This window comes from Struthio camelus, chromosome W (genome assembly GCF_040807025.1).
Source record: "Struthio camelus isolate bStrCam1 chromosome W, bStrCam1.hap1, whole genome shotgun sequence".
NCBI lineage: Eukaryota > Metazoa > Chordata > Aves > Struthioniformes > Struthionidae > Struthio > Struthio camelus.
In genome coordinates this window covers 33757326-33777242 of record NC_090981.1, presented here as the reverse complement: position 1 = coordinate 33777242, position 19917 = coordinate 33757326, and the positions used below count along the sequence as shown (strand labels likewise).

General features: G+C 39.6%; 2 protein-coding genes across 3 annotated transcripts in view; one reads left to right on the top strand and one right to left on the bottom strand.

The window, feature by feature from the left end:
• Positions 1–6340: 6340 nt before the first annotated feature.
• On the bottom strand, positions 6341–15190 carry LOC104150563 (carnitine O-palmitoyltransferase 2, mitochondrial). Of its 2 annotated transcripts, none has more exons than XM_068925997.1 (5): positions 14981–15190; positions 13598–13678; positions 12433–12539; positions 9515–10816; positions 6341–8254 (listed from the first exon to the last, which is right to left on the bottom strand). In XM_068925997.1, exons 1-5 carry the CDS (start codon positions 15163–15165, stop codon positions 7926–7928), a joined length of 2004 nt encoding a protein of 667 aa, XP_068782098.1. In that variant the 5' UTR covers positions 15166–15190; the 3' UTR covers positions 6341–7925. The 2 variants fall into 2 exon arrangements, with proteins under 2 accessions (XP_068782098.1, XP_068782099.1); XM_068925998.1 differs by having other exon boundaries at positions 10229–10816; positions 14981–15189.
• A 193-nt stretch (positions 15191–15383) lies between these two features.
• The window catches only part of LOC104150361 (rho-related BTB domain-containing protein 3), a 41835-nt gene continuing 37301 nt past the window's right edge, over positions 15384–19917 (top strand). Inside the window, exon 1 of the mRNA XM_068925899.1 lies at positions 15384–15417. Coding sequence (XP_068782000.1) covers positions 15401–15417 — 17 coding nt within the window. The 5' untranslated portion in view covers positions 15384–15400. The remainder of the gene's footprint in view (positions 15418–19917) is intronic.

The following is a 19917-nucleotide window of genomic DNA, read 5'->3' as shown; positions in this document are numbered from 1 at the left end:
AAATAAACTCTGAAGTTTATTTTATTTTGATACGACTAGGGAAAGTAATTCATGTTGTTACTTCTGCTGGTCACGCAAACATTGGCTTAGGGAGTCGGATTTCACCAGTTCTCTAAGCATCCCATTAGTCTGCCCACTTGATTCACTTTTTGAAGGTTATTGGAGGAAGAAGGAGTTGGGGAATGGAAGTAATATTGCTGAAGAGGTGCTAGGGCATTCTTCTTGTGGGGGAAGAGGGGTTATGAATGCAGAGATTCCCTTCTACTTGCAGTTTTGTGGGACAGTCGGCTGCAGCTCTGAGACAGCCTAAGCTGATCTAAATGGTAGGTGCTTCCCCCTCCTCAGCTGCGTGTACTCACCTCCTTCCCCTTCGCTGCTCCGTTGCTTGTTGTCTCCTTTGCCAATACGTTTCACCACACCAACCCTGCAGAGAACTATTCGCTTTTTTGGCTGAGCAAAGGGTTCACTGAACTCTGGAGTCGGCATAAGGAAGGTTTGGCTGGCAGCAAAGAGGAGGTGGGCCTGAGCAGCCAGCAGGGCCAGGTCTCTGATCTCAGCATGAGGTGACCAGCCATATTCACCACTTTCCACCTCTCCCAGGTCCTTAGCTGTGGTACTCAGGAGACTTGTTCTCCAGCAAAAAATAGCAGGTAGTTTTCTACTGGGTCAAAAAATTCAGTCAGATCAGAGAATGGTGTAAGGAGGGTCAGAAACAGCACAGTACTAGTAGTGAGCAGATGCGGAAGGAATGCGTGGAGAGCAAGGGAGTGTGATGCGTTAGATCAGTTCTATGTAATTTTACCCATCGAATATTGTTTCCTGTAGGATTTATTCATGCAAACCTATTAAGTGGAATTTCTTACTTGAACAAACATTAAGTTGAGTTTTCAACATTTGACATCTATAAATTACGAAACTGTGCTACAGATGGTGAAGTTGACAGTTTTACTTGTAGTAACACAAACTGGGAAATGGAATACTGTTAGAAAATCTACTTTCCTACATTACTTACAGAGAACATCCAAAGGGGTCTTCATTAGCATTCAAAGATGATCTCTCACTTGAACCTTATAGAGAGGCCACTTTGGTGTGCCAATATTTTTCACAAGGTGACCAGGTATGGTATTTAGCCCTGCAAATTTTTGTAGCACTTACGGCTGCAAGAGTTTGGCAATAGATTTTGAAGATGCAAATATTCTGCTTAGCCCGTTAATGACTCTTACTGTGTGAGATAAAGAGAGTGCCCTGACAGGCACTGACCGTGATGCTTGAACAATGGGATTGTTTTGAGGAAAGAAATGCTTGAGAAATACTGTTTATTATTGCAAACTCTAGTAATTAAAGCATCAAGGCTTATGGAGGAAAGACTATTCCAGAAATAATTATCTTATGTGAAAGTTATGGTAAAATGCGTGCCATTTTATTACAAAAATTAGTTGCGATTAGTTTAACTGTTAATTAGTTGTGATTAATTTTTCATTTAACACGAAGAAATTAAACAATTTCATTTGTGGCTTTCCATGTTCTGCTGGTATTTTGCTGAGGCTGTGATGGACTAAGGACCCAAGCAACACAAAGACTATAGGTAAAAGTTATATCTTTTTATTAAGCCAAGCACTGCAGTTGGGAAAAACTCCTGAAGGTTTTCAGCACACTGAAGTAGGGCTCTCGTGCCTGAAAGCTTTTCTAATTTTTCCATCTATGCGAGTTGTTTAAAGAAAGATATTATTGTTGCTTGCAAATTACCTGCTTTGTGTTAACACCCAAGTTACCGACACGTCCTGTCCTCGTTCAAGTAATAGCTATCACATTTTTTATGATGCTATATACTTAACATCTTGAAAAAAATTCTATGCTTATTTAGCACAGATGGCTCCAGGGAAATAACATACTTTTGTACCTGCTGTTTGGCCCAGGCATAGAGTACAGTGGTAGCCTTCCCTGTAATTGTTTTATTGCCTTTCAGTGTTCCTAGCTCTGTACTGGCTCAGCACCAAGAAACTGCCACTATCATCCAAATTTAAAAAGTAGTAGGTGCTCAGGATGCTTAGCACCTGCCAGGAGACTGTCACGCTCACTGGATTTTCCAAGAGACTCAGCATCCAAAGAAAACCTGAAGCTCACTATCAGATGCAGGTGTGCATGTGAATTTTTATTATCGGCTCAGAGCGTAAAGGGCTTGATAGAGCATGTGCTAAGCTGAAACAGTGCTTGATCATAACTAAACCCATGTAATGTTTGACTCTTGGTGATTTTATCCATTGTTGTTAACAATACATTTTTTAAAATAATATTGCTAATTGATTAATGTAAGGACAGGCGTATTAGAAATGCTTAAACTGTAGAGGCTAAACATACTAATAATTAAAAACGTGCTACTTTTGTGTTCATTTCTAATCACAGTGGGCTTTGCTCCTGTCGCTTGGACAGTGCTAGCTATAATGGGAATTATCTGTTCACTTCTGTGGACATCTTTTACAAGATGCTTCTTTACTGACCCATGGCACTTTTAATCTGCTTTGTTTCCTTCCTCTTACTCCCAACCCCTTCTTCCAGGATAACTTGCAAGATTCCAGCACTTATCAGTGGACGATGCCAGGTGAAAGGTCCCTGTTTTCCTCACGTATTACTTGCTTTGTGTACAGAATGCTTATTTTTTAGTAGAACTATTTATATTCATATAGTGTCTAGCATAGGGGAAGGTGGTGCTGCTTGTCCATTACTGTTGTCCCTACGAACAACCTTCAACTCGAAGCTTCATGGGAAATTTTATTCCTCATATGCTTTCGGTTATTATCATGTAGAAGCCTGATTTGCTATCCTACATACAATAGTATCCAAACATACTAAAGAAAATACAACAAACTAATCTTTGTAGTTCTCCTCTGAGGTAAAAGGAGAGCATGAAGCGCTAGAACTGGATCTATAAAGGGCCTTACTTAGAAGCCCAAAGCAGAATTTAAGCACAACCTTGATTAGTTGTTCCTCCATTAGCCAGCTGAGCTAGCTCCCAGTCCAGCATTTCAGATGTGGTGGGAGGAGAGGGAGCTGAACTCCAGCCAAGGCCAACCCACTCCACAAGGAACATCAGCAACAAAGATTTCCGCATTCTGCTACCCAGCCCTTCAGCACCCTATGGAGCTAGTAATATTCTGCAGGGCATGGTACGTTCACCGTTGCAACAGCTGCTTTTCTTTTTCAGTTAGGATATATACACATAGTTGGTGCTGATGCAGAAAATTCCAACTAGGCTGTCACTTGTTGCTGAACACACCCACCCACTCTCTGCTTGGGAGCAATGCAAGAGCTACTTGATCCCAATAGCACTGAGGAGGCTGAGGATGAAACTTCGGCTGGAACCTCCAACTGGAATTTCTTCCTCTGTCTCACCTGTGCAGTGAGACTGGAGTGTATATGCCAGAGTTTAGCCAGAGAAAGGGCTTTATTGGTGGGGTATAAGCCTTTAGGGCTTTTATGGTAGCCTGAAGAGTTTCTGAGGGTTTGTATTTTGATCTTAGGTGCCAGAGTCCCTAAATTTGGTTGCCTAAGTATTTTTGAGAATCTGGACCTTACTCTCATTTTCCTGATTGTTGATGGGATGGCTTCCCCCCTCTGCTTCTCCCCCCCCCCCCCAACAATTTTTGAGGAGGATGCTTTTGCAATGAATGGTGACTAGAATACACTTACTTACAGTAGTTTATATCCAGAATGGAAAACTCCTTTGTGAGAACATTCATGGCAGTAAAATTCAGTAAGCCAGGAACACTCATGTGACTGTTTGACTGTTTCAGTTTTACTACAAGCCAGGAACACTCATGTGACTGTTTGACTGTTTCAGTTTTACTACAGCTGGAAATTCATCCCGAGTCTCACCTATAATGTCCATAGCTGTTCTCTGAAATACGTAAGCTGAGATAAAATTAAGTAGTTTAGACATAGTTCAGCATCCCATAAAAACAATGGGAATGTGTAAGAATGAGTAGAATAGGGAAGTTTTGGGGATTCAGGACTACATACCTTGTCCAGAAACTCTATCACTTGCCCACAGAGCCACCCACTTGGGTTCATGGACATGTTGTGTCTGCAGTAAGTTCTCTTCACTCCTCAGAGACATGTACCTTTCACACCTTAAGCCCTGTAACTCAGATGAAGTATTACCATAGTGCATCTCTTAGATACTTAGCATTTGATGTTGTGTCCACTGTATTAGCCCATAGGAAAAAAAAATCCCAAATTATCAGGTAAGTGTCTACATCTCTCATAATTTTGTATGAAGATACTAAAAAACAATGTACATATTTTATTAGTGAAGATGCAGGCACAAGGCTCTTAATCTGGACAATTAAGCTGTTTGTTACATATATCCAAATGTCCTCTACAGTTCTGCATTTTCAGAAGGATAACTTTTATCAGTCAATTCTTTTGTGAACAAAGTTATGCATACTTTGTGAAACTGAAGCAGAAATTAACATTTGAAGTGTTCACTAATTTTGGTCTAGATGAGTATTCCTCTAGAAAAGAGTGCAAGTACTAAAAATGAAACAAAATTGATTTCTGGCATCTACTCAAACACTGTCCCCATATCTCCCTATGACAAAATGGAAACAGAGACCAAAATTCCTTCAGGCTAAACAAAATAAATATGATTTCCTGTGGTTTTTAAGTTCAAGAGAGAGAAAAACAGAATGGCTCTAACTCCCTTTCCTGAGATTTGACATAAGGAACACAACTCAGTTGTTGCCCTTCACAAAGGGCAGCAGTTGCCATTACTTTCACTGTAATGATTAGCTTTTCCATTACTTAAGCAATGACATATTTAGCCACTTGTTATATGCACTAGGCTGGTTGCCAGGAAGTTAATGAACTCGACCTATGCCTGGTTCCTCAGAGTCCTCCCCAGAGCTTTGTAGTCTGGACTCTGAGGGTATGGTATACTCCATCACAGACTAATCACTGACGACCAATGAAACCAGTAAATTACCAACATAAATTTAAATTCAAATGGTTCCTTATATAATTATATTGACTTAGGTAGTCATCAACACCAGAGAACAAAGCTGGAAATGTGTGTGGACAGTTTAGGTATTCCTTGCATGACTTCAATCAGCATGTTTTACAAAGAGCTTTTTGATAGCTGTGTGGCAAGGCTAGGTTAGATACAGAGGCAGTACTGTTTGTGGACCTGCTGAAGGGTCGCCTGGTTATCTGTTACCAGGTATGTAATGGAGGAGGACTGTGTTCCCACGGTCCCAGTAAGTCCCGTGACAAAGGTGCTGCAAGGGGGAAGAATGGCAGCAAGACTTTCAGCCCATTTGTTTTTTCAGAGTTGTTCCAGATAAAAGAGAGAGTGCAACTTCAGCTTGGGACCTTTGACAAACTCTTAGTGTTTAATGTAAAACAGGCCACTGCAACTTTGTATTTGTACCTCAGGAACAACATGAACGTTAGTAAGGAACGAATACTACTAACAGAATCACTGCCGACATCTTTTACATGCTGCCCATCTCCCAGTTTCCCTTGAGCCAGGGAAACAAAACAATAGAGGGCAACGTGCCAGAGAAGCAACAGAGTTAAGGTTGGTAATATCCAAGTGGAAGAACCGAGTTTCCAAAACAAGGAGCCCTGTTTGGAAGATTTTTTAAAAACCATTTCAGAGCAGGCACTTTGCGAATTAACTTTAGTTTTATCTCACAGAAAATGGGGCATGTTGCTTACTCACCTGAGATGGGATCTTAAGTGTCTTAGCAGAATACTTTATGGTACCTGGGAATGCTACTTAGCCACAGGATACAGGCTTCTTTTAATTGTCATTACGAGAAGCTAAGGTGCATGATTACATACAAACTTTCTACATAAATACAGCTCTGATAGGCTGCAACTCATGACGAATGGGAAATGAGATGCAAGATAATTTCTTTATTCAGATGATGTCCATCGTTTAAAAACTGGAGAACCAGGCTCAAATACATAAACATAACATATAAGGATACTGTAGCAGCTTCAAACCAGTGCCTTTTTATGAGGGCATGACTTATCAATACTTCTTTGCAATAGTGCTTTTATACTGCTGTGAAATACAATCTTAACTGTATTAGTATCCCACTGTATTAATACACACAATGCATTCTCTCCTACTATTATCAACTAGGGCAGAAGAGTAGCATCTCATACCATTTTTCTTCAAATACAAAACCACAACAGCCTTGAATTTAGGGGCAGAACCTCTGGAGCGGCAAAAGGGGCCAAGAGATTTTTTTACAGGATGTCTTATAACAGGATTTAGGAATCGCACACTGATCCCTTGCAAGTCCTCGCTGATATAATAAAGACAATAGGTGAATGAAGACAGACATAGATCTTTAATCCTGAAAAAAACAGTATATATGTCCAGTAGTTCACTTCTGGACTTATATGTTCAATATTCTCTAACAGAATTACTGAGTATTTTGTTTTATCTTAATTGCTCTATATGTAATCTATGCCACATTTACAATGCATGCCTTTGGGACAGGAACACTGTAGTATCTGCGTTTTCGTTGAAAAACTACCACAATTTTCTAGCAAGATAAAAGGATAACGATCCCTATTCATTATTCCTGGCAAATGAGGCAAAAATTAAAATCAACTGTGCTTGTTAATTTTAGTCCCATAACTGAGTCAAGATACTGAAAGCCTGTTTTTCCAGAGTACATAATAACATACAGCTCTTCTATATGAATAAATAGCTTCCTTCACGGTGGTTTCAGGTGAGCACCCTGTACTTACATAAATCATAACATAAGGTCTCAAGAAAATGAGAAATAGATTATTCATTGCCAATTAAATTTTTTTCAAGTGATTTTTCTAGATTTATTTTAAAATTCTAGCAAGAAAAGAATTCTTTAATAGTAACTGAAAATTTTTCACATATATAATAAACTTAGATACAAGCGCTAAATGACAATGTACTACATACATTTGAGACAAGAATCCTTTTAACGTTACCAGTGTTCACAGGTGCTATTGCAACCCTGTGCTACAGCCTTGGCAATACAGATTTGAGAATGTCTCTACATCCTCAGTTCCTCTTAATCTGGGATATAAAGAGAGTAGTAAACCACTGGAGGAAAGAGGAGAAAAAAGGTGGTAAGTGAATGTTATGTCTAAATCATGTAAAGACAGCATCAAGTGACAATCGCCATGCCTTTCAACCACGGAGCAACTCCAAGTCTAGTCTAGAACTTTCAGTTTCATGGAACTCGATTTCAGTTCTTTGTGAGTGAAAACCTCGGCATAGTATCATTCCTACATTCCTCTAATAAAGTGTTGTAAAGGGTATGAATGAAACTTCAGCTTGCCTTCTGCAGGTGTTCTAGAAGAGAGATACCATTTCGTGAAGTCACAGACACAGTTTGGCTTTGGTGGAAAACGTGCTTGTTTAGAATGCCAAAAGCTGCTAAACCTTAACAGATCTTAATCAAGGTATACAATGAACAATTAAATGTACAATTGAATTCAGTCAGCAAAATGTCTTCTCTCCTGTGCTCAAGTAGGTAAACTTTTATTTTAAAAACCTTCCTCAAAAATATAAAACCATGAAGATAGAGGTTAGCACGGCCAAAAAAAGGACAGGAAAAAAAAAAAGACAGAAAAAACAGACAAGTTTACATCAGCTGATGCTACTACAACAGAAAGATTGGAGAAAACCTGGGAAGGAAAGGCTTACGTTAACGTTGAAAACAAATGAACGCGAAATAACAACATGGGGTCCACTGTAACACTTTAATATCAGTCTGCTTGTGTTTCGCTTTCTTTTATAATTAGTTTTTTACAATGGCATTTTCCAGTACTAATGCTCATTATTGTATTTTTAATGTTCTTTTGTGCAATTATTTTTAATAATCAGAAGTTACTTTAAAAACAAAATTTTGCTATCATTTATGGTATTACATAAGAGGTCTTCCTTCTAAAATATCAAAAATGTCATTTAAGCTGTATTCAAGGCATCTCAGAAATTCCTGTAGTTCTTCATCTAAATAGCTAGTTGCATTACATCCTAACCAGTTGTCCGACACATGATATCCAATTCCAAAGCCATCTGATACTACTGGCCCAAATCCACCAAGATTAACTGCAGGACTTTGTAATGTACTCGTTGAAATTATATTATGATTTATTTTCTGGTAGGCGGTGTCAAGAAAGAAATCAGGTGTAGGTTCACCTCTGGACACTGCAAGATGTTTCAATGCAAATAAATGGCGATCAAATCCATTTCCTAAAAAAACAAAAATGCACAACCTGTTTTAAGACCTGAGAATATGTATTTTACTAATTATGATGCAATACTATGCAGAGATTTTCTTTAAACTTGTAATAGGCAAATACCAAAGCTAAAATAGCTAGAAATGGTATTTTCCTTTAGTATACTAGATTAATAAGATACCTAGGTTACTAATTTTGAGCATCTTTATTAGTTGTAATGAGATACCTGGCATGTGTGATCTTATGCCTTTATTCAGGTAACAAGACTTCAGCTGAAATCAACAGAAAGTACTTATTCAACATCAGATGCATATCATTTATACAGATGCCTAATTTAGATATCCAGTTCTGAAAGTCCAGGTTTCATAATGGACACATTAATTTACATAACCCCTCCTCCTAGCAATTTCACTAACGTGGCTTCTTTTCATCCTGCACTTACAAAGATAGCAGATTTAAGCAAACTGAATTTTCCAGCCCAAAATTTTTGTATGGATGTTCTGAAAAGAAAGCTCATACATTGCTGCTGCTTTGCTGTGATGGCAGTCCATTATACTGTGTGAAAGTAAAAATGACTTTTGATTCTAATCCTCATATAACATTTTAAAAGGAGCCCTAGAAGGGAGATATATATGGAAACTGATGTCTTTTCTCATTTTCAGTTATTTTAAGTGTCTCAAACTGTTAAGAAATGAGTAGAGATTCTGCATGCCAGGGTAGAGAATTTTTTCCCCCAGCTATTAAAAACTGAAGTCTTGTCATCAAAGAATACATGGCAACTGAAATGAGACATGGAGAGAGCAACTGAAAGATCGGCAGTTCAGAATCACAGGAATTCTTCATTGGAGTTTAAAACCCACCTTTCTTGATAACAGTTTGAAGAGAACAATATAAACAAGGAGTCTTTGGATTTAAGGTCTCTAGCTTGATATCTTAATGTATACATTCTATATATGTAACAGTTATAAGAGAGAGTAACACTCTTAATATCTGCTAGAGAATAAGGGTTGACGTTCTAATGTTTTTTTTTTTTTTTTTTCTTAAGGTAAAATCCACCCTTGCTAAAACACAATTTCAAAATTTCCATACAGACTATAAAGCAGTCAAAAGGGCAGAATACTGATTCTTAAAGCCTCTTTTGTAGTTTGTAACAGCAAGGACTGAGATCTAGATACCTCCTTCCCGTTACAGTGAGTCTTGGGAGGCCTTCAAACACCAAGAGGATCAGATAACATTAATAAAATTTTAAAGACTTCATTGGCATGGAACTAACCTAAGGCAGCTTCCATTTGCAATCGTCTATGATACTTTGAACATTCATCAATCATATTTCTCAGTTCTGCTACACTGCGTTTACCTCTTTCTTCAACAATTGCCCGTGAACACTGTTTTGTGAGCATAGATGTGGGTCGAATGGTTTCTGTGCGTCCATGTCTAAAAGCAGCAGTACTACATGCTTCATATGAAGGAACAACTTTTCCAAACTGTCGATAAAAAGTAATCTGACATGCAAGTTGAAAGATAGCATCAGGACTCATCCTCTGTTTTACAATATAGTCTTTCCCAAACTTTCTGAACTGAAACCTCTTCATGGACATTTTTTTCTGCCTTTCATCAAACTTCTTGTGTGCAACATGTATAGCAGATTGGATTGAGTCATTCAATTTAAATTTCAGTCTCTCACACGTTATGACAGTAGTTTCTGTTGACCTAGAATGTGGTAAAAGAGCTGGGTGCCGTGTACTGTTTCTATAAACCTCATTTACAAAACGGAGAACTGCAACTCCATCTCCCCAAGAATGCTCAAAGTTTATTCCTGCATGACCATCACCTGTAATAATCAGACTAAAAGATTTATCAAACCAACGATTGAAACCGTTTCCATGAAGCAAGCAATGGGAGAGCTCATCCTCATCCTTTGGAAAAATATTATCTAAGCAGAGACAAAATATTGCACTATCAATTTTCTTCAAGTTTTCTTCATTACCTGCTTCAAGAAGTTGTTGTCTTACTGTTGCCCAGATATTCCTGTCTTCGGTGGTCAAGTATGAGAGCGCAAATTCAGGTAAACGATCTGCCTCTTGTATAATATAAATTAAATGAGCCACAATTTCAGATGGATGCAGAATATTATCAACAGAATCCAACACATCAAAAATATAAAAGTGTCCATTTCTCATCACTAGCAAGTGTCTTGAGCATTCACTTGTAAACAGTTCATCTTTGTTTATTTTTGGAATTCTGGAACTTCTGAAGAGACGTTTATATTGTGACATATCTAATGGATATGCATTTACCATATATGCTCCATACCATGACACAGAGGTTGGAAGGAGACGAATAAAGTTTTTGAAGAGCCTACTCTCACTCCACTTGGGGTTTCCATAGTATATATCTGGCCTTAAATAATTCGTTTTTAGAGAGTTCAGAAATTTTATGGATGATATTATCAGATTTGTTGCTCTTATCAACTGGTTGTTGTAGGCTTCTCTCGGGTCAGGACTTAAACTGATAAAAGGGTTGAAGTTCAAAACAATAGGTTCTCTAGCAGAAAGATACATATTAAACCAAGGATCTACAAAAACAAGATTAAAACTCAATTAAATCCCTGTTAGCTATCTGTAGAAATACATCACACAAAATATTTCTAGATAACAACTTGTTACTTTGCTGACACAGCTTTACATTCGTACAAGTGTTTTGACTGATATAAAGACAATGTAAAATTCTCTTAAAGATTGAAGCTTTTACACTAAGTTCCATTTCCCTTTTTTATGTTGAATTTTCACTATAAATCTAACTTTTTTTTTTAAAAAAAATGCTATGTTTTCATGTAACAAATAGCATAAAAGAGGTAAGTTTCCCCAGTAACTCACTCCACTCCCGGAATTAGAGAAGCTATTTTTACTTCATGATATGTTCATTACGCTCTGTCTCATTGTGTTTTCAATTCATCTAAAAATCTTTTCGTTAATAGGCATGAGTTGTACACATCATTTCACACAGACTTCACTAAACATTGGCCTTCGGAGAGGGTAACTAACAGTAAGATCAGAATATTCCATTCCAGCAGAATACATTTTTCACAAAAGTATACCAAAGGAGAGATATACAAAATAGTTCTATTCTTTTGTTATTGTTGAAAAACTGTTGTTGAATAAACTAGTATTTGTGAAATACACAGGAAAGTGTTTACACCTAAATTTTACAGATGAAAACTATCACAATTAGTAAAGAATAAAATCGTGTTTTTCTCTTTACTTGTTTACCCACTTCCTTTTACCTTTCTCCCAAATACTTTTCTCTGCTTGGACCTTTTCAAACATCATTCCCTTACTTTCCTATTTTTGTTGGAGGACAAAATATTTGTTTGGATAACCCTTTAAAGATTTCCATAGATAAGAATCTACACTCAAGACTATAGCTAAAGTTGCTGCTAAATACATAATTGAAAATCATCATGTAATTTAAGACTCTTCACTGTAGAAAACCGAATGAAGATTTCTGATGATTCAAGTAAAACAAAAAAGCCCCAAGAATTTCCAAATCTTTTATTGGAGAAAAATCCTGATTTTTCTTCTTTTTTTTGGTAAATGAGAAGGAAAAAGCATGTCTAATTTGTGTCTCATGTTATCTTTTAGTAGTATTTACTATTTTTCCTTCCACTGTAAATATATCAGATCATATGAATGACTGGAGCCTTACTCACAGTGCCTCTTAATTGGAAATAAGGTGAAAAAAAGGCCTTTGCCTTTACAAAATTGATGCTATTTATTGTACGCTGTTTCCATCTTCAGTTTTAGACTGGAAAGTGAGATCTCATCTCTTAGAAACTGACAGGTTCTCAAGACAGGTTCAAAACCCAATTAATAGGGTTTGAGTGTGATTTTTGAAAAAGTACCATTTTGTTCTTTTTCAGTAGAGAAACAGTTAACATTAAGAGAGGAGGGGGAAAAAGAAGATATATGAAATTTAAACAGAATTGCATTATCTTGCATTAACAAAACACGACATTTTACTACGAGGTTCATAGAAGATGAAGAGATGGAAGGAAGTTTATGATGTGCTTCAACATAAAAGCACCACACTTGCCATGAAAAAGTAAATGCAAATAGTCCAAAAGTAAGTTTAGGTAGCTTGTTGATTCCAACTTTTGATACATTTTAGTAGGATATTAAGTGGAAAACAAACCTGATATATAGCTTGTGTGTGTGTTCTTTTCATCTAGCTCCATCAATTCCCTGTGCAATCGCTTGCCAGCTCCTTTTTCAAACTCTTTGGCAATTCTTTTGGTATTTCTACAGTATTGAGAATAGCACATTATTACAATATAGCAAAATTCTTCTTCTTGCTCATTTCTTTAAATGATCATTTTTTGCAAAATAAAAATTTAGGCCCTTAAAGCTAATCTATTCTAATCACCTCTGAGCAGACCAAGTTTCACGTTGACCACTCTGGCATTCTGACTTCATTTTTAGTTGCAGCTACAATACAATTAATAAAGCAGTGGACACTGAAGCAAGCAACACAAAACATCAAGTTCTAGTCAGACGGTTTATATCTGTGCAACCTCTAGATCAACAAATGCCAGGTAATTTGAGGTTACATTTATCCATCTCAACTTAAGAGGAAAAAAGCACATAGGTAAAGTACTTTAGAATTTCATAGACTGTGTCAAGACTGCATCCTAAGCTTGCAGAGCTGGCATTTGGAAGTATCTTCTTACTTGAAAACTTAGAAATTCGACCCGGCCTGCCATAGTGCTTTCAAAGATGATTTTTTTTTATTTTTATTTTTAAGTGCAGAGGTGCACTTTAAGTAAAATAATAACAACCTACATTCCAAGAAAATATTGTGAAAAGAAAAAAAATGACTCTGGGCTTAGAATTTGTTTGCCACTTCTTAAGGAGGAGTGATTGCTAGCCTAATTTTCAAAGTAAACAAAGCTTAGACAGTCACATTGTCCATATCTGTCTGTCTGTCAGCTATTAGTAGTGAACTTTGGCTACAGTCACGTGACAGTGAAAAAGCCTCAAAGATATTAAACTCTCATAAGTTTTGAAAAATACACTGCTCAGTAGAGAGACCTTAATTAACACTCCTACTGAGAGAACAGCCAAAAAAGGTAACTATTCCGTAATTACACACTATACACCCGAAATTTCAGGCAGGAAAGCAGCTTTATGAATGCCTGGGCTTTGATCAGAAGTGGTATCTTACCAGGGAAGCAATAATCCAAACTCTCCGACAAAAAGCCATGGAAAACTAGGCTTCACAGAGTTCTGCTCATTTAAAATAAACACATTTCTAAACCCATTTTCGCCTATATTCTTTTATCACATGCCACTTCTCACACCTGTATTGTTTATCATCCAGCAAAGGTTCCTGAGCAGCCAAATACCGCTTGAGAGTATGCTCCAGTTTTGGAATAGGTAATCTAGAAGTACAGAAGTATACAGAAGGCTATTAGACAAAAATTAAGTAATTTTCTATTGATATGGAAAAGGCAGTAATGACAACATTCAAATCCACAAGAAGCATTCTATCTCGGCGCACATAGCTCATCCTCTCTCATGCTGCCTGAAAGTATGCTTCTGTAGTAAGAGATACGTCGACAGTGGACCAGGAATCGTCGTTAAGAAGAAATAGCATCAACAGCCCACTTAAAAGCATAGATCTGAACTGTACCCTGGAATTTCTGGAAACCAAAAAAAATTTTTAATACAAAATGGTCATCAAATAACTGCTTGGAAGCTATTTATTTTTTGACCAAAGATGGCTAATTATTAATGTACCCTGTATTTTAATTCTGGAGAAGTATTGTTTTATAAAAAGAACTAGAAGGTAATTTTAAACAGAAAACTTACTCCTGACAAAGTTTTGTTTATGACTTACTGAGAACCTATGACACTGACAGCCGAATAAGTCATTTTGTTATGCATATACTACATAGTGGATTTTCATTTATCTAGGTATAATCTTTTATCCCTAGTTTTCTCTTCTTACAATGCACATCACCTCATATTAACTGGTATTAATAGTCTATTTTCACTTACCTGATATCAAGAACGTTATCTGCACCCATGTAATATATTTTTAGTAACAAAACCTAGAAACTTTATACATTACTGAACAAAACTGTAGGCAAGTGAAGAACAGAGCTTCCACAAAAGTGCATTATGCAGTTCTGAAGCACTTCTCTCTGTGGAGTTCATGTGCTGGGTCACCCGGACTTAAGCGCTTATCCACGGGATCATAAAGTGGATTAAAATGGTCTAGAACTTTCAGAATATGCTGAATGTACGCCATCTCTTCCCTGACCCCAGGCTACAGCAGTTTCTTCTGGAAAAACGTTCCCATGCCTCCTTGAGTATGTTGAGGCCACCCGCACAGCCAAGGTCCTCTGAACGGTGATTATCGGTCCTTCTGTTTGGGCCATCCAAAAAGCGAGTTTCCCCACCTCCCTGGTTCCCTAGCACCCAACTCCTTTCTCATTCCCCTTGGTGACTGCTCCAAATCCACCTCTCCCCACAGCTCCGCATCAGCACAGGACCAAGCTAACAAGCCTCGGTGAGGAGAACGCGGCCCAGGCCCACTCTCCCCACACGTCGGTATAAAGGCACCTCGGATCCTCGGGGAAGGTTAGCAGAGCAAAAGCCTTGGCCCCCAGCGCCGAGGCCCGGCCACCCACCCGTCGCGCCAGCCCCCGGCAGGGGAGAGGCGGCCCGCGGCCCCCAACCTGGGCAGGCTGTCCTGGAAGTGCATGGTGGGGATCGTGCTCTTGTGCACGAAATGGTGGTCCGTGTCCGCCTGCGAGACGATGCCCTCCGTCATCCCGACGCTCCGCCAGTAGGCGCGGCGCCCCGCCGGGCCCAGCCGCCTCCGCCAGGCGCCGAGGCCGCGCAGGCAGCCCGGCCGCAGCATGGCGGCGCCGAGGCTGCGGGCCGCCAGCCAGGGCGCGCGCCGCTCCGCAGCCCTGAGCGAGGCGCGCGGGCGCGTGCGCGCGCGCTCTGCCGCCCGGCCGCCGCCGACCGTTGGGAGCGTTACGTTACGCCCCGCCCCGGCAGGGTGGGAGGGGCGCGGCACGTGGCGCTGCTCGGAGGCCTGGCCTGGCCTCGCCGAGCGGTGGCGGCGGCGGCGGCGGCCTGAGACTTCGGGGATGTCGGCTGCATGCAGGTGACTGGAAGGCTGCGAGCCCCCGCCGAGAGGCTCCACTGGGGCGGGTAGGAGTCAGAGGTGGCGGAGTAGGTGCCCCGGGCGCAGGCTGGCGCCGCCTGTGGGCCGTCTCCTCCTTCGTGGCTGCCGCGTTTGCGTGGCCCAGGCCCGGGCGGCTGCTTCGGGCTGCTGGCTGCTCCGTTGCTGCCGGCGGCCGGTGACGGGAGGCCTCCCTCGCTGAAGGGGACCCGCAGCTGAGCTCTGCTGTGGGCTCCGGTGGGGCCTGGCCGGCGCTGCAAGGCGAGGCGCTGGGTTCATCTCGCGTGGGCCGCCCGGCGCTCGCAGTCCCTCGCCAGCAGAGCGCTCTCTGGTTTGAACTGTTTTTCTCAGACTTACTTTTTCTTGGTTGTGCTTGTTTCACTTTCTAAAACAATAACAAATAAGTATAAACCTACTTTTTTAATACTTTGAGCTGTGTGGTAATACCATTAATAAATTTTGCTGAAGATGTGAGCATTATAAGGTACATTTGTACATCTGTCGTTATAGTTGTGCATTCTTATCAGTGTGAATGGGTATGCTTTCTTACGTAGCATTTAATATTGCTTTGGCCCTTCATCTCTGCATTTTAAAACACTGCTGCAAGCTGGGGGCATGTATGCACCAGATGATGCTTATGGTGAAACAGCAACCACTTGGAGGTCAGCTGTTATGCCGAGCTTTTCCAGTAACAGAGCTGGCTTCTAGTCCATTAATTATCCACACCATTTTCTAGGTTTTCACAAATCTGTATTTGCTTTCACAATTCTGTTCTGCTATAGCCTAGATTATGTTTGTGTTAAAATATACATTCTTTTTTATTTCTTTTTCTCTCTCATCAGATCATTTCCAGTTCCCTTCATACTTATGATTTAATATTGTGTTACTATTACATTACTTAATCTGATATTAATGTTAGACCCAATAGATTAAGTAGATGTTAATAAGTTACTAGGACTGGATAGCATTTGCCAGTGTTCTTTGGAAACTCAGATAAGAAACTGGAGGACTGCAGGCTAAGGTCTGCAGTGTGTCGTTACAAACTGTCACTGTGCTAGAGGCTTGCAGGTTGCCAGTATCACCCCTGCGTATAAAAACTGCTTTAGAGGGATCTGGGGAACTTCAAAACAGTGAGACTGGGTATCATTTCTGATCAGATGGTAAAGCCTATAATAAATAACAAGATCAAAGAGCACACGGATAAACACAGTCCTATTGGGAAGGAATCGATGTGGCTTCTGTACAGGGGAGTCCTGCCTCACTAACCTGCTGGAATTTGGAGGAAGAGCAGTATGTGAATAAAGGGGATTCTGTGAATATAATAATCCACTTGCATTTTCAAAAAGCCTTTGACAAGTTTTTTATAGAGCTTATTAAGCTTTATAAAGAAACTAAGTTGCCACAAGATTGGACAAGAGGTTGGTTTTTGAACTGAAAGCTGGTTCAAGACTGGAAAGTGAAGGATAGGGTTTAATGGTCATGCTTCAGAAGGGAGACAATTCATAGAATAGTTCAGGTTGGAAGGGACCTCTGGAAGTCATCTAGTCCAACCCCTGCTCAAATCAGGTCTAATTAGGTGAGATTGCTTAGGGACTTGTCCGGTCACATCTTGGACGCCTTCAAGGATGGAGATTCTACAACCATACTACAAATGTCCTGGGATTTGTACTGATTTTTAATGTCTTCATTAGTGATTTGAGGAAGGTAGTGAACAGTGAAATCTTCAGGTTTGCAGATGACGCTAATTTTTTTTTTTTTTCTCACATGGCCAGATGCTAATGCTGAGAAACTCCAGAAGGACCTCATGGTATTGAAAGAGTGATAAATGATATTTGGTAGATAAATATGATATAAAATGATCAAGGCCATGGAGCAGCTGCTTTACTAAGAGAGCCTAAAAATGTAGGGCTCTTCAGTTTTGGGAGCCGAAGGCTCTGGGGTTATGATTAAGGTTTACAAAACTGTGAAAGTGGTAGATAATGTAAAGGTGGAGCTGTTATTCATCAAATCTTGCAGTCCTAGATTTAGAAGCCACTTGATGAAACTAGGAGGAGGTAGTTTATAACAGATGGATATTCTTTTTACCTGGTGAGTGGTAAACTTTGTGACCTTGCTTCCCTAAGAGGTTCTTGGGGCAGGCAACACCAGCATGCTGGAAAAGGGATTAGACAAGTTTATGGACAACAGGTCTTAAACAGGTACTTATGGGGCTATGCAGGGATGCACCCTTTAACTTCCCTAATGCAATAGCTGCGGATGCTGGAGGAGTGTGAGGGAAATGGACTTCAGACAGAAGCGCAGCTCTCATGCCTTCCCTAAACAGCCCCTGCTGTAGCTGCAGGTGGATATAATGTTGGATTAGAATTAGAACAGTAGCTTGACCCAAGAAGGCGTGTTTTGTGTCTTGTATTTTATTCCATGCAAATGCAACTACACAAATGGCCGAGTTGGCACACTGAGACTGTTGTTGTCACTGTTATCATTAACATTGGATCTGTGCGCTCCGGATTATGCAGGGCTACTAAATTGTAGTACATGGCTGCATTTTATGTCAGCTGATAAAGCTGATACAAAGTTAACCCACTAATATTTTTAAATGACTTTGAACCAACAGAATGAGTTTATATTGGATCAATACATTGCATCCATTTGTGGTGGTGGTTTTGATACAGCATTGTCAGATCAGAGTTTATTGAGTTGTTGCACTGCAATCCTGAGGGTTGGAGGGACAATAAGCTCTGGCAGGGAGCAGTGGTTGTGCAATCTCTTGAATAGGCTCTGCTACTTAAGTATTTATGTGGAACTGTGTTTCCAAGTCAGATTAACCCTACAAAGTTTTTTCTGGCATGGCTGTACTGAAAAATATTAGTAAGCCTTAACAGCATGCCATCATTTGTTCCTCTTTCCCACACACAGTGTGCTTTTGTTGGCTTGAATGTGACAGATAGCAACAGTGAAGAAAAACTCCTTTTGTTGGTTTATGCTTTATCTGTGCGAGACATCTTGGCTGTTAGAACCTATAGCAACAATCTCTGTAGTATAAACAAATGCCAATAAAATCAAGCCTAAGAAAGATTACATTTTGTGTCATTAGGAGAAAACAACTCTATTCACCAACAAATAGTACTGTTCTTTGACATGATCTTCTGTTTTCTTTTAAAAACAACTTGAAATTTTACCTGTCCCAGAACAATATACTTAACAGCATTGGGTACACAAGAAATTAATAAAGTCAGCGGAAGCTCGATGAATTAACAAAATCAGAATCAACAAATCAGCCTAGAGTCAATGAACCAAAGTACAGAATTGATGAATAGGTAGGACTGCCAACAGCTTTGAATTCAGGAGCATCAAATCTCCTCACATTTGTGAAAATAAGGGATAGTTAATCATATTTGAATCAGTGCAAGTAAGATTACAGCTTCCACGATGAGGAAATCCTCTTCGCTGACTTGGCTGCAGTTCTCTCCTTGCCATAGAAAATGGCATTACCCTTTTGTCAGCAAAGACTGGATGTTTCTTTTCATTGTTCTGTCTGAGATAGTCACTGGAAATCTTCGTCAGAAATCATTTGAAACAATGTAATAATGTTCTAGTATTAAAGTGCATGACATCAAATATGTCATTGTTTTCTGAATCCTGTCAAAGACTCTCTCTGTTTTCTGCAGTTTTGTCTTTGTATGTCAGCAGTAAATGGCAAATGTCTGCTGGATGAAGTGTTTGCTGATCCTAGGATACTCAGCCTCCAGATTGCAAAATAGGAAACAGTCAAGCAGTCTTTTATAATTCTATTCTTTTAGTTAAACAGTTTTTTATTGCTTTCACTTGCAGTGCCCACATAACTGCATCTGAGGTAGAGGTGCCAAGCAGCTTCTCAATTCATGATGTTTATTAAAATGGAACAGTTAACTTTTTTTTTTTTCTTTTGAAATGCATTATGTAATCACTCAGCAATGCAGAGGAAAAAACGTGGGGCTACGGACCCAGTTACGTAGAAGAACAGGCAGTATTTTCGTCCTATTTTCGTACTTATTTTTTAAATGTTATTTTATGTCTTCTGGTTGTTAAAAAGTTACTGACATAGTACAGTATTTTAATATGGAAGCTTTAAGTGGTGTGTATCAGGTGAGATGAATCCCACATCCACTGTCTGCAGAATACACTGCCTGCAAAATTAATGCTTCTGGCAGTTCCGATTAGTTTCCCAGATGGTTCAAGGAAGGACTGAGAGGAAAATAAGTGTTCTCTGTGACTCTTCAGCTCTACCAATACCCCAGGCCTTCTCACTCTTTGGGCAGGACTAGGTCTAGAACACTTGGCTATGCCATCTGGAATTTTTATCAACTGAGTCACTTTCCCTAGATCTGCCTTATTTACCAATCCAGTTTCCTTCCTGGTGTTGCAACTGAATATGTGTGTGTGTATGTATCTGTCTGTCTATCTCAGCTGGGGAATCAGAGCTGACTGTGATGGCAGGAATTA

Bases quoted from the DNA above. Each gene is read 5' to 3' on its own strand.
- LOC104150563 (XM_068925997.1), bottom strand. From the start codon at position 15,165: ATGCTGCGGCCGGGCTGCCTGCGCGGCCTCGGCGCCTGGCGGAGGCGG. The intron at 12,540-13,597 runs GTGTGAGAAGTG...TCAATACTGTAG, and splicing joins CTGGATGATAAACAATACAG to AAATACCAAAAGAATTGCCA. The intron at 10,817-12,432 runs GTTTGTTTTCCA...TTGTTTTTGTAG, and splicing joins ACACACAAGCTATATATCAG to ATCCTTGGTTTAATATGTAT.